The sequence below is a fragment of the Anabrus simplex genome, chromosome 1, assembly GCF_040414725.1.
Source record: "Anabrus simplex isolate iqAnaSimp1 chromosome 1, ASM4041472v1, whole genome shotgun sequence".
Lineage (NCBI taxonomy): Eukaryota > Metazoa > Arthropoda > Insecta > Orthoptera > Tettigoniidae > Anabrus > Anabrus simplex.
In genome coordinates this window covers 495496549-495511907 of record NC_090265.1, presented here as the reverse complement: position 1 = coordinate 495511907, position 15359 = coordinate 495496549, and the positions used below count along the sequence as shown (strand labels likewise).

General features: G+C 39.4%; 1 protein-coding gene across 2 annotated transcripts in view; it reads left to right on the top strand.

Moving 5' to 3' along the window:
- The window catches only part of LOC136867732 (selenoprotein S A), a 55866-nt gene extending 40868 nt beyond the window's left edge, over positions 1–14998 (top strand). For both annotated transcript variants that reach the window (XM_067144726.2, XM_067144725.2), the window contains one exon: positions 14740–14998. In XM_067144726.2, the coding sequence (XP_067000827.1) occupies positions 14740–14744 (5 nt within the window). In that variant the 3' untranslated portion in view covers positions 14745–14998. The remainder of the gene's footprint in view (positions 1–14739) is intronic.
- The last annotated feature ends 361 nt before the right edge of the window (positions 14999–15359 follow it).

The window sequence follows — 15359 nt, the reverse complement described above, 5'->3', positions numbered from 1 at the left end:
GTTGATCCAGCTCAGGGTCTCCCTTACTGGTTTAATGTTGTTGTACAGCTAGACCACCAAAATGATAGTGAAGTTACCTAGGAGGTCTGTGCGCTCTTTTGCCTTCATTCCTATGACTTCTTATCCCATCTTAATAACCATCAACATTCTCTTATTATCCAGTTAACATGTCTGCTTCTGGTAGTTTGTATTCGTATGAACATGGGTGCGCGTGGAGGTTTCATCCTTTCCCAGTCACTATCTTCCGGACCATTGTGGGATGATGCATAGCTACTGGGAGAGTAGTGTCGAGCAACCAACTTCTAAATTCCTAGTGACCTGTGGAGTACGTAGCCTTAATTCGGCCAGCAGGACTCTGATAATGGTGGGTCCTGTTGTTTCCTTACTACTCTTGGGACCAAAAGCGTGTTTTAATTAAAATTTTTTAATAGGATAGCATCCATAAAAATGTACCTGTAGAAAGTAAGGAGGAAAAAAGCATAGAAGTCTTAATGCCATTAAGTTATTGGAGCAAGAAGTGTGTGAAGAACATATGCTTTGATTCCTGGTTTCTTTCAAGGTTGATAGTCAGAGTTCTGTTGCGGCCAACTCTTCCGACAGAATGGGAGCAGATAAAGAAAGGTGAACAAAGTCTATGGGGAATATTAAAATATCTTATATTGAGCCTATCTAAAAATTAACTCATGTTCCAAAGATGTATTAACACATTGCGGACCGGGTGCCGTTCGCCCCATGCACAGCACTGTTCCCGGCCACTTTCTAACTACCTCTAAGCTGGAGTGCATGCATACAAATAAACTGTCAGAACTTCAATAGCTTTTGAAGGACTATTGTGTATTTTTCTATTGGCCTTCCTGAATAGTTGTTGAAATGCAGGGTATTTCTTGAAACCTATTTCAGCTCATAGTTTTCGGAAATATTGGTCTTTTTATTAGGGGATCGGTTGGCCAGTAATCTTTCAGACATGATTTCTTCACCTGCTGTATCAATATACACAGAGGATTAATTTTTTAATTTCCCTGCTAGTGACATTAGTCCACTTTAGTGTTTTAGGGGATAAGTTATGAGAATGTGATTTCTGCTCATAGTGTAAGTTTGTCTTTTCACCTACATACTGAAAAAATTCCTCACCAAACATAAGTCCTGCTACTTGTCCTATGTTTCCAGATTCATTAGGCCATAACTTTATACCAGGAGCACCTTCAAAATCCTCTAACCTAGATTCACTGTTGTCCATAACCCAGTCGTCAGAAAACACTGCATTATTTACAATATTTAGAATATTTACACCCGTAACACAAATATACGACTCGTTCTGCGCTACGTGCGTTCCACACCTTGCCTCGTCATCACTTGAAACATTTCCGTTAGAAGATATTTCATCGTCGAACTCGAAATACTCAGCATCACTTAATATTCGGAGCCTGTATCAGCACATAATTCGCGAATAATTTCATCTTTGTGTAAACACGTGCGATCGCTAGGCGCTGCCATCTTGCATGGCTCTTCGAACTTTGTAAACATGTTGTCAAGAAATGCAAAGAAAATCTACGATATGAAGAATACTCAAAAACAAATGCGACTATTGATTGTGTAGAACCATACGTAACAGAGTTCTATCACCCTTGACCTCCAAATAGTTCCCGTATATATCAAAAGATAGCACTAAAGTTCAGTCTGCTGGGTCTGCTGCTAACACGAGATAACTCGGGACCGGTCCGCAACGCTCGGCTAGGCAAACACGAGTTTTCTCGGGACCGGTCCGCAATGTGTTAAGATGTTCATGGCCGCTCGGATATCGGTAACTGTTACTGCGATACCATTGATACTTTTTGCGCAATAGTTTATTTCTGTGTCTTTATGCATTTTAATTATTGTTTGAATTATTTCAATAATATTTCTGTGCATAGGAGCCATGATGCACATGGTGCATCAGCAGCACTATCAATGTGCCTTTCATCTCCAGTGCCGTTTGATGCAGCGTGTGCATCATGACTAGGAATGACATTTCTCACAGAAATGCTGTGTGCTAATATCTTTATTTATTGCTGTGTGAACAGCCGCTATACTTCATATAGTAGCCGCTAATAGTGCGCTGCAACAAATGTGGACTTATTATTGCTGTGTGAACAATCACGGTACAGTGTATACCTAGTAAATATAGTAGCCCCTAATAGTGAGCTGCAACAAACCTGGGCATATTATGGCATTGTTTGGAGTGTCGTTTACTTCTATCTTTTGTGGAATTGCGCAAAGCATTGTTGAAAGCACAAGCCTGGCTGTCCAGGACTTCCCTGCAGTAGAACATGCTGTCTCTGCATTGCCCCTCTTCGTAACATTGCACCACTTCCGCAATCTATGCCTGTTCTCCTTAGTCACATATTTACTGGTAAAACATCTTCCTGAAGGCGGTTTGATAGATTTTGGGAGTTTACGAGACTGTGTTTCTTCCACTGTGGCGGCCCTGCAACCTCGCTATTCTCTGTTGACATCGGAGAAAGTATGCCAGATTGTAATGACTACAGAGATAACTAACAATTAATCTGATGCCCAGATTGAGCATATATTTAATAATAGCTTAACAATGCACCGACAAGAGGTCCGTTTGTTTAGGTATTAGCAGATGAGCTTTAATATTTGGCGCTGAGTGTGACGCACATATCATCGACACTAAGTGAAAAAGGAGTCATGGTGCATGTGTCATCATCGGCCATGAGCATTTTAAGCATATTATATAAAATACGGGGCACAGTTAGTGTAGTGACTCAGTTGCTGGCTTACCCGGGCCAGCAACTGAGGTTCGATTCTCCATCAATCCCGAGTTGGAATTTTCATCAGAAAAATCATGTATGGGGAAGGGGATCCGGCCTTAAACATCCAACCAGAACTCAAAATGAACTAGATAGCTTCAGCAACCCCAGAATTCTCTGGGATAACTGAAGAAAGTTTTTATTTATATACGCTGGCAGAAAAAAAACCAAACACTATGAAATAAGGACTGTGAATATGGAAATTTTGACAATATATTTGTCGAGGTAACATATTTAATTGATTAAAGGTGCAAGACTACAGATTAAAACCGTATTTACTTGCATATTAGACCCCTTTTCCCCCCATATTTACAGCCAAAAATGTAAAGGGGTGTCCAATATGCGATAACCTCAAATTTTGAGAAAGTGAACATATGACTTATAGGCTATAAAGAGCTATAAATTGTACATGTAAACGTTCTACACTGTTCTTTAACAAACCTATGAATGTATTTGAGTTATACTGGTTATTTTCGTTGGAAGGCAGTATTTCTAAGTGTGAAAAGTCGATAAAAAGTGAACACAACTTTTAGTCCTACATATAAAGTAAATATAGTCCGTTTTAGTTGCTCCTATCACGTCGTTCGTTTCCTTTCATTAATTCCTCTGATGAGGTCGACGTCAGGAAGGGCATACGGTCATAAAAACTCACTACGAAGATTCATCTCACTTCGTACTCAACCCCATAGAAAAAAAAGATAACTCAATGGCCAGTCATTTGTCTCTGTTAGTTGAGCAGTGGGGCCCCACCACGCAGTAAACCTGATAACTGCTTTCATTTTAATTGTCTTGGGCCGCTAACTTCCCTGCTACCGGCGCGTCGTCATTCCACGTGACGGTCATCTTCACGATATCTCGTCAGCCATGCAGTCATACACTGCAATCAAGACCAAGAGCATTTGAGGTCCTGTCTTTTTGAACCTTTTAAAATAGTTTCGTTCCTGACTATACAGTCCAGGCTGTGTGGAGCTATTCCCAAATGGTTTCTGGAGATGGTCTCTGATATTCCCAGCTGATGTACTGTATGTGTAACAGAAGCCCCTCCTTCTGAATAAAGCAGTGTTGTTGAAAGTGTGCCAAACCACCAGCTGATAACTAGCGTATATTACGGGTTGTATTTCCGAATGTAATACATAGTGACTGGAAGCATTCTTTTGATAACTGCAGCTGTTGAAAGCCAGACCCTTATTTTTAAGTATATTTTATGCTTATTCTTTACATTTATCACATCAGGATTTACCTAAACAGCTGTAAATGAGATAAGAGACACCGCATTGTTTAGGTTAGGTATAGTATCGTCCGGATAGTGCCAAAGTTCCACAACGGAAAGAACAAAAATAAATAACAGGAAAGTTTGCCGCATTTATAAATATCTTCAGGTGTGGCGGTAATGCGTTTTATTATCATAATGTTTAATTTCGTACATTCATTGTCTCCCTTTTTTATTAATGCATACCCTAGTATGTTTTGTTTGGCATCTCCGAAAATCATTGAAAGTAAGTTAGGACATAAAAAATCAATATTATTTTTATTATTATTTGTTAGGTGTGTTGGCGAGTAAAACAATTGTGATTGGATTGTTTTTATAACGTTTTAAACCTACTTCTCTCCCTAAAACTCTGTATCGGCCCGAGTTATGAGATATTAAACGATCACTTTGTTAATGATCTCACCTGCCTATATTAATAGGCCTAGCAACAACCGTGAATATTTCTTAACTAAAGTAAACTTGTTTCCTCATCCCGAGGTGGTGCAGCTCTATTTTAGACGCCCCCAGTGGGAGTTCCATGTACCATTTTTACTGCAAATCAACCTTCCTGCCATTCGTAAATCTCTGGCAATACGGTACCAAGGAATCTAACTCATGCTCCTGAGAACAGCAGTTAATTGTGCTGGCCATTACGTTGGCAGACATTCTTCACTACAAAACACAGACATATATACGTGACTGATGTGTGTTTGCAATGCATGGGTCGGACACGAAAATATTCACCTATTTGTGCAATGTCATCAGACCTGCAGTAGGCCTACACTGCGGAGGCGGACATTTCTCAACTACGAATACAGATGTACCGCATGATTTTGACGCTTGTTTTTATTGCGTGAGTCATACGGACGAAACTATTCACAAATTTGTGTGATGTCATCAGATCTGCATAAGGTTTGTAGCCACTTCGAAGCAGAATTGTTGTTCTTCTCTGATGAATTACATTGGGGGTCTTGTATTCGCGTTTTTTTTCATTTCCTTTGCCTCAGAAAGCCAAAAAGCATTTTATCATACAGGTGCCGGATGTCAGCTTGTGGAATGGAGTTCTATGCCTGTTGCATTTGGTCTGTCAATACAGGGACGGTTAATGCCAGTTGTGGATGACTCTGGAGTTGTCGTCCAGTGATGTCCCATACGTGCTCGTTTGGGGACAGATTGGGGAATCGAGCAGGCCAAGGCAACCTGTCGATATTCTGTAGAGCATGTTGGGTTATAACAGCGGCATAAGGGCGTGCATTATCCTGTTGGAAAACACCTCGGGAAAGCTGTTCATGACTGGCAGCACAACAGGTCAAATAACCAGATGGACGTACACATTTGCAGTCAGGATGCAACTTAAAGAGGTTGTTGAAATGTCATTAGACCATCTTCTTCCGTACAAATGATTATATAGCAAATAAGTTGTTCTCTAACAAATTGTTCAACATAGGTGCTCAAGTAGAACTACGACATAAATATAACGTCTTTCTGGGCTAGTTACAAACTATTTTTAAAAAATTAGAACTTATTCGCTACTTTTGAATAAGACTAAATCAAGTACACATGCTCAGGTCCAGTATTACGAAAAATGGCACAGTGTTGGAATGCATTTCCTTATTAGCTTGTATATAATCATTTGTATTGTTCTATGCTCACTTTCATCATTTTGTAACAATAATTTTTAAACTTTCATTCATATTCAACATTGACCCTTGCTCAAGGCCATCAATATTGTAATTTTCACTTGTACCTAAATCAACTTACTCATATAATGATGGCTTTTTTTTAGTGAAGTTTCTTAATGTATTCAGTTTTGTAGTAGATTTTAGATCAGTTTTAACCAGGTACCTGATATGGTTTGAGGTAATGATATGGCTGATGATGCCCCATGCAATGTACCAATTCTTTTAATGAGGATTTAATTCTAACTTTACCATATTGAGTTGTATTGAATAGTATCAAAAATTACTTTCAATACGGATTCGCAATGATTGTCATTACTTGTAATTGATAGCTTGTGTCGTTAGACGTGGCTATCGGCAGTAGTCTCGAGCAGGCCCATAGCAAAGTACCTCTGTGGCTAGATCCGCGGCCGAATATATAGCTAGATCTATTTTGTATATCCAAGGTGAACACGGACGCCTCTGTTTATCAGAGGCATTTCCAGGACTTCGCTCACCTGAATCCGGGCACGTGACATGTCTTGACGGATGGTTCTAAGATCAGAAAAAATGTACGATGCTATTTTGTCTCGGATGATGTTAGCACAAAGATCTTGCTTCCCAATGTCTGTAGCGTGTATACTGCAGAGCTTTTTGCCATCTTAGAAGCTCTGCAGTTTGTACTGGGTGGTGAAAGAAACCATTTTCTTGTATGTACCAACTCGTTAAGTTCTCCACAGTCTTTTGACATCTGTTTCCCACAACACTCACTCATGCGGTGGATTCATAACCTAGCCAGGTTGTGGGGTTCTCTCACCAGAATCACTTTTGCCTGGCTCCCAAGCCACGTTGGAATTGCGGGAAATGAACTTGCGGATGAAGCTGCAAAGGGAGCGGCACTTTTACCACATACAGCTATGAATGTACCTGCTAGATATTGTTCTCGGCTACGTCGAACCATCTTGGTGTCCTGGGAAGCGGAGTCTACCTATCTGAACTCCCAACAAGCTGAGAGCGATTAAGAAGACAACTGCCATATGGCACTCCTCTTTCCGGCCTTCATGGAGAGAGGCCGTAGTTTTATGTAGACTGAGGATAGGTCATGGAAGATCTCCGCACTCTTACCTGCTGAAGAAAAGACTCCCCTGTGTGTTCTTGTGGTGCCGATTTCACCGTGGCCCCCATCCTCACAGTGTGTGCTGATCTCTCTGGCCTAAGACGGAACCTTGGTCTGCAGGAGATACTTGAATTCATACTAGTTGGTGACTCGAATACTGCTGGTATCGTCATTTACTTTATGTCTGAGAGTGGATTAATCAAGGGGTTCTAAATATCAAGTTTTCATTGTCCTTTTTGGCTTAAATTTTTTTTAAAGGATTAATTTACAGATTTCTCAGTTTAATCAATGGTTTTAAATTTATTTTCATTTTTGTTTCCACTTTATTTGCTCAGAGAGGATGGTTACCTATTTGTACTTCCCCTTAAAACAACAATCACCACCGCTCTGCCATGACTATCTTCTTGCACGATGCAAGTAATTAGTCTGTTGTTCGAGACTATATTAAACCCAACGTTTTTATTTGGTTTGTTTTCACACTGGACTGGAAACTTCTTTTCTGCCAGTTCTGGTGGGAAAGACTCCATTAATGCAGAATATTTTGAGCACAGTTTTCTTAATGTAAAGCCACCAGACTTAAACAATTCTATTAAATTCCTCTGTGCTCAGAGAGCTGTTTTAAAGTTATCACTTCCTGAACACAAATCATCTACATAGAAATGTCTGTGTTGATAAACTTAATAGGTATTTTATTTGATCCTGTATTGACTTGTCTAACGCCCAGTTTCTGGAACGTGAGATATCAAACCTATAGCGGTATCGAATAGTTAAGTGTTTTGGCGTTGCACGAATGTAAGGTACATTGTCGGTTCGATAAATCGCCTGAGTAGGAGATGTTTATTTGTTAACTTGATAACTTGTTAACTTCTGACGAAGAAATTGTAGAAATGGCCAACATTCGTAGAACAATCACGATTATATCATCGTCGGCCTAATGTTCTAATGAAGTATAGTGAAAGTGAATTCAAAGACAGGTTCAGGCTAAACAAATATACTGTCATACGTTTGGTTGAGGTTATAGGCGTCAATTTCCGTCCTGTGACAAATAATTTTCTATTGTCCCCCTGTTGATCAAATATTAATTACGATACGCTTTAATACTACTGAGTCTTTTTATCGTAGTAGGCCTACTTGCATTGGCAATGAACATATACTTTTATCGTGGGATTGTTTTTAATTAACGATATTACATTACCTGATATTTATCATTATAATTGTGGTCAAACAATGTTCATATTTTGGAATAATAGGGAATAGATACGGTATATTTACGTATAAGGCTCAGTGCAAACTAGATCGCATGTGACATATGCTGCCGGTGTGCATATTTCATTTGTCCAGCTCCATGGCTAAATATTTAGCGTGCTGGCCTTTGGTCACAGGGTTCCCGGGTTCAGTTCCCAGCAGGATCGGGAATTTTAACCATCATTGGCATGGGGGCTGGGTGTGTCGTCTTCATCAACATTTCATCCTCATCACGACGCTCAGGTTGCATACGGGCGTCAAATCAAAAGACCTACACCTGGCAAGCCGAACATGTCCTTGGCCACTCCCGGCACTAAAAGCCATATGCCATTTCATTAGAAATCCTCGAACAATGTCAAATTCTTCTTACTGTCCTAAAAAACTACGAAACCGACACCCACGTCTGCAAGAACTAGTCGAATACCAATTTCTCACTACCGGGCAAGTTGGCCGTGCAGTTAGGGGTGTGCGGCTGTGAACTTGCATCCAGGAGATGGTGCGAGGGGTGGCATGTAGTGTGTATTTATGAAACTTGATCAATGAGCCAATAGTTAACAGTTCTATAAATTAGCTGCTATTACTCTGTGCAACGCATTGAAATTTTTTTGAGTCAGCGCAACAAATCGATAGCTATCGGACAGATATCTCACCATTCCAGAAACCGGGCATAAATTTATTAAAGAAACTATTTAAAAGAGTTTATGTTGGCTCCACCTTGTCAATACTTTTAATGATTGAAAATGATTTATTCTATCATGATAGAAAGTGGACCCAACAAAAACTATTTTAAATACTGTATAATTATTTCCAGGAGAGTTTAATCCTGATGTAAACATGGTATGTCTACGCCTCCGCCAGAGAAAGAGTTGTGATTTGCTGAGCGTGTAGTACCGACCTATACCCCGTCAACGTCTCTTGTTCGGATGTACAGTGCTACCGCATCGCATACGACAACAGTGCGAAGACAGGAATTTCTGAATAAACTACTAAACCTGGATTCTGTTCACTTAGTTTATTGAACACATTCACAATGGTAATGTGCAGAGCGGTGGTAATTTCTGAGTGGTTTTCCTCTTTTGTGCTTCACTACACATGATGGTCCTACCTCTTGCTCCATTTTTCTCACTATGAATACTGACTCACTGACTGCTGCAAGATGCTACACCTTCTCCACGCTGTACAGCTTGAGACTTTTCCTCACTACGAGAAGACTTCCCTTGTTACACCACGTCTTGTGCCTTCATTTCTCGTTTTTTAATCATTATTTTATAAACAAGCATGTATAAATATATATAGGCCTACACACACCGGTATGTATGATAACCATATTTTAATTAATTAATGTTATTTGTTTTACGTCCCACTAACTACTTTTTAAGGTCTTCGGAGACGCCGAGGTGCCGGAATTTAGTCCCGCAGGAGTTCTTTTACGTGCCAGTAAATCTACCGACACGGGGCTGTCGTATTTGAGCACCTTCAAATACCACCGGACTGAGCCAGGATCGAACCTGCCAAGTTGGGGTTAGAAGGCCAGCGCCCTAACCGTCTGAGCCACTCAGCCTGGCTAACCATATTTTAATTTGATTACATACTCTTACAAACCTCTAAATCTATATATATATAAGGGGTTTGTCTGTACATAGCTCAGAATTTGAAGAGAATGGTATTTCTGTATCAGGTATGTCCACAGTAACAAGGAAATGCACTTTTTTACTTTTCCGTAATTTCTGTGTCTGTATGTATGCACATGAATCACGAGAAAATGGCTGAAGAGAATTTAAATGAAAATCGGTATGTAAATTCGGGGGATGAGCCACTACAATCTAGACTATAAATCATTCATGCTGAGTGAAATGGTAGTGTAGGGAAAGGCCTAGAATTTAATTCTCAAATATTTATATTGTTAGTGGTCCTAAATACTACCTACATAACTAAAGTTACATAGAATTAAATGTCCAATGATATATGTCTTATACATATTTACTGTACCGGCTATGATAACACAGATATTCGTGAATTTGTATTTTTGTTGCCAAGTCCATATCAATGCCGAGCCACGAGAAAATGGCTTAACAGAATTTAATGAAAATCAATATATAGAGTCGGGGAATAAGAAACTACAGTCTAAGCTATAAACAGTTTTATTCACCCTGGATGAAATTGTAGTTTAGTGGAACGCACATAAAATTTAATTTTTAAATACCTGTGTTGTTGGTCCTATCAAAAAGTACTACATAACAAAAGTTATAGAGAATACGATTTCTGATCTTTTTTATTCAGTTTTAAACCATAGGGACTATGATAAGAGTGGTATTTCAGAGTCGAAAGAAAACGACAATATCGAAAGCGCATAACATTACATTGACCCTTGTTTTTAGTGATGTTCTTTGTCTCTTATGTTGCCACTCTAATCTGATAGATGGGATTACTGCTGCATACCGAGTATAACAGCCTAACTGAATATTGGCGGGAAATAGCTGGGGAGTTAGAAAACTTTCTTGCTTTAGCATGTCATTTCTCTGGTTCATACATTTTTTGATACTGCTGGTATGTAACACACTGGTTCATCATAGTATTCCAGCTATTCGATACCTATTCTGACATGTTGCAACTGAACAGATGACAGTCCAATATATTTTTGACTTTAACTGCTCTGGAATTTCACTTCATCCACACATTACTGACATGCTTGGCTGTTTCAGTACTGAGGGGCCCATCAACAGTGATGGCTTAGCAAAGATATTTTGAAAGTCTTTAGTTTGTGCAGGTCAATGCCGTCAATTTGGATGGTATCCATAACATTTGGATTTGCCGTCTTTTTAATGTTAAGACGTAGTCTGAACACCTCTAGGCTTGCGCTTGTTCCTGGAGCTCAGTCTTGCTCACGGAGGCCAACAACACATCATCAGCTTACAGGAGGGTCCAAGGTGCCGGTTTCTGGAGGTCTTTTATGATAATGTCCATCATTACGATAGAAAGCAGGGGCGAAAATGCTGAGGTAGGAAAATAACTTGACAGGCGAGCAGCTAGTTGTACCTGGCTATTAGGACCATGGTAGAGTTGTTTCACATATTCTACTAGGTTCTCAGGAACTCCATTCTCACAAGGGGCAAACTAGATCAGATCATGATGCACACGATTATATGCTTTCTCCAGGTCAGTGAAAGCTAGGTGTGCATGCTTACGACTTATCACATTGTTCCTCTTTGAGCAAGCAAGTAGAGTTTCTCAGCGGCACTTCTTGGGGGGCTGACCGTGCAGTGCTGCTACGTTTTTATATGGCAACGGTCGTCTCCCGAATTGACTATGGAAGTGCGGCTTATGACTCAGCATCAAAATTTATGCCGAGCCTTTTAGACAGTATTCACCATAGTGGAGTTAGGCTGGCAACAGGAGCTTCCGTGTTAGCCCCATTTCCAGCCTACTCGCTGAAGCAGGAGTTTCACTTTTACGGATAAGGAGGCAGCAGTTGCTCCTCAAGTACGCTGCCAAAATTCGTGAAGTGCTGCTACATCCAAGCTATCAATGCATCTTTAGTACCCAATACCACCAGAGGTACCAAGACCGGTCAAATACCACACGGCCGGTCAGGTTTCGAATTGAAAGCTTGTGTTGTGATTTATAGATAGATATCGGTGGTTGTCTTGAACAAACTTTTAGCGAGGTACCTCCATGGTTAGTTCCGCGACTGGAAATATATCTAGATCTACTCCGTGGACCTAAGGTGAACACAGATTCCTCCGTTTATCGGAGATATTTCCAGGACTTTGTTCACCAATATCCAGCCTCAAGGCATATCTTCATGGATGGTTCTAAAATCAGAGAAAATGTTGGTTGCTCTTTCGTCACCGGTGATGTGAGCAAGAAGATCTTTCTTCCTAGTGAATGTAGCATGTATATATATTTCAATCACAACACAAGCTTTCAATTCGAAACCTGACCGGCCGTGTGGTATTTGACCGGTCTTGGTACCTCTGGTGGTATTGGGTACTAGAGCTCTATTGGTGGAAAAATATCTAATTCCCTCCATGGGAACTTAGAATTTCCATTCGGAATTGCTAGGCAGGCATTAATTCCATTGTGGAGTTTTATCTCCCGTATGCAGTTATCAGACTGTGCCTCTTAAATAGGCTTCTGATAAGTTCACCTGCATACACCCCAGCGTCAGTGGGTAGGGTCTTGACACATCCCACTCTGAGGAGTCTAGTGTTAGACCTAAGACGAAACGCTGGTTAATAGACCAAACGCCTGAAAAGCCATACATCTAATTTTTGATTTGATTCGCACTGGATGTCGCAAGAAACCACTTTCTTATGTGTACCGACTTGTTAAGTTCTCTGCAGTCTGTTGAAACCTGTTTCTCGCAACAGCCACTGGTGCAGCAGATTCATGACTTTCTAGCCAGGTTAAGTGATGCTGGCACCAGAATCACTTTTGCATGGCTTCCAAGCCACGTTGGGATTGTGTGAAATGAACTTGCGGATGAAGCTGCAAAAGAAATGGTTCTTTTACCTCCAAGACCTATCATTGTACCTGCTAAAGATATTTTTTCTCAGCTACGTCGAACCATCTTGACGTCCTGGGAATCGGAGTGGCTAGCTATCTGAACTCCCAGCAAGCTGAGAGCAATTAAGAATTCAACTACGTTGTGGCAGTCCTCTTTCCAGCTTTCACAGAGAGGCCATTGTATTGTATAGGCTGAGGATAGGTTATGAACGATCTATGCACTCTTATCTCCTAAAGAGGGAGGACGCCCCCCCCCAGTGTTCTTGTGGTGCCGACGTCACCGTGGCCCACATCCTCACAGAATGCGCCGATCTCTCTGGCCTAAGATGGAGCCTCGGCCTGCAGGAAACACTCAGAACGCGTACTAGCCAATGACACGACTACTGCTGATCTCATCATCCGCTTTATGTGTGACAGTGGATTAATCAAGGTTATGTAAATTACTAGTGCACTGTTACTCAGGGAACGCACATTCCCTTTTGATTTGTTAGTAATTTTTTGGCCTGATTCAATAATTTTATGTTTTATTTCGTTCACTAAATAATTTTATTTTAAATTTATTTTCCATTAATTTGTTCAGAGAGGATGATTACCTAGTTGTAATTCCTCTTAAAACAAAAACCACCACCACCACCAGAGTGAATTGCGTCGGTTTCCCACAGCCTTTTATGAATGCGCACTGGTTGGTGGTAATGTGGATTATATTCCATGTTGTTTTATCGATGACACGTTTGAAAACGGTCATCGTGTGAGAAAGACGACTTATCTGGCAGTAGCCAGAACAATCTGCAAGGTTGCCTTTCTGCTTCCAAATTGGTTCTGTTGTACTGTAGGTCCACTCATATGGTATATTTCTCTCTTCAATGATCATGATGAAGAAACTCGTCAGCCACTCAGCTGGATCCCAGAATCTTTTTTCTCGCGAGGTCTGATGTGTAGTACAGGGTCTTAATTTTCCACGAATTCATAAAAACGTTAGGTAAATGGCGCACTAAACGAAACATGATTTAAGGATCTCATATGAGGCTTGTGTGTTTGAGATGGTTAATACTTTTTAAATTATTTTTTATATCTTGGAAGTTATTTCTTCTCATTTTCGACTTAGTTAATCTATATACAGTAATTATAGACTTATTATTTTTTCAGGAATTTACTTGAAATTAAACAACAAACATTTTAATTTCATAAAAATATACTTAAAACACGGAAAAAGTGTTATTTGTTGAATATTAACAAGAATTTACTGTTTTATAAAAGTTGTTTTATTTCACGATTTACAGTAATTCATATGTATTTTAGCTCTTACATGTGCACATTCGCTCTCTCTCTCTCTCTCTCTCTCTCTCTCTCTCTCACTCACACACACACACACACACACACACACACACACAGAGAGTTAATGGTGTGCATTCAGTACTGGGCGCTTAACTTTTATACGTGTCCCACTTGTCAATGATGCCTGTTGTTATATAGAGGTGTGGCCAAATTGTAGCATCTCAGTGGAGTTGAAATATGTGAATGAATGATCATGTGATACATAGGAAAATCAGTTTGTTTGGGCAGAGACTGAAATTTTAAAGCTTCTGCATTATAAAGCTTTGTACCAATGAGCTTCTTGAGTGAGGTCCTAAATCATAAATGCCTTGATAAGCAAGGCTCTAGATCAGACCTTTGAGGGTTTTATTAAATATTAAATCCCTGTGGAAGATTACTCCCGTACAAGAGTTCTGGATTTATGTTTGTCAACCTCGACATCCACTTGAACTTGCATTCTGCCTGTCTGCTTATCTTCCTCTTCCTCACTTCTGTACACTCCAGTTCAGTCTTTGATCAGTATTTATTCCTGGCTTCAGTTAATTAATTCATTCAGTCATTCATTTGTTCATTCACCAATTCATGAATATATTTTTTGTAACAAAATTATTCCCAGTATTATTTTATTTTATATCTCCAGTATCATTTGATGCTCTAATGTTAAAAAAAGCTTTTCATGCTATGGAATTTTTTTTTTTTTTTTTTTTTTTTTTTTTTTTTTGTTATGGGAATGTAGCCTACTCATTAATATTTCCTATATCTTCATTTTCTCTACAAGATAAATAAAGCAATATATGTTTTGCTTGTCTTTTGTAATGTTTGTATATTATTTTGTTTCAGACTGATTTCCTGGATCCACTTTCAGTATGTGATATTTCTTCAACCTTTAGTTCTGAACTGTTTCAACATATTATAATACAAGGAAGAGATGGTGAAGCATCATGTAACTTATTTTTATAACAATTTGAAGGCACTGTGAATCGTTATGTTAATATATTTTATCTTTCATGTTTTTTAAGTATATGAATTGTATTGTCAGCACCTTATAATTTTATTAAAAGTATTCTAATCATTTGTGCTAATAAACAAACAAAAATAATACAGTCTGTCTTACCTTTTACCTTCAGTTCCTTTGGAAGTATAAACATTTGCCAATATTCAAGTATATGAACTTATTCATGGATAGTCTTTAGATATATAAAACTCTATGTATGTATGTATGTTCCATTACTATGCGAGAACCACCTGAGAGATTTTTATGTGGTTTCACTGTTGCCTAGAGGATCTCCTGATGTAGGTTTCTGTGTAAATATTGAACTGCAATGAAAGCAAGCCAAGCACTAACTTAAGAAAATGACACCACTCAAATGCTTTGTCGGTGTACACTGCCTAAATCATTAAAATAAATTCACAAACTTATATGCGTGAAAACTGTGGATTATAGAAAGTTGTACAAAAGA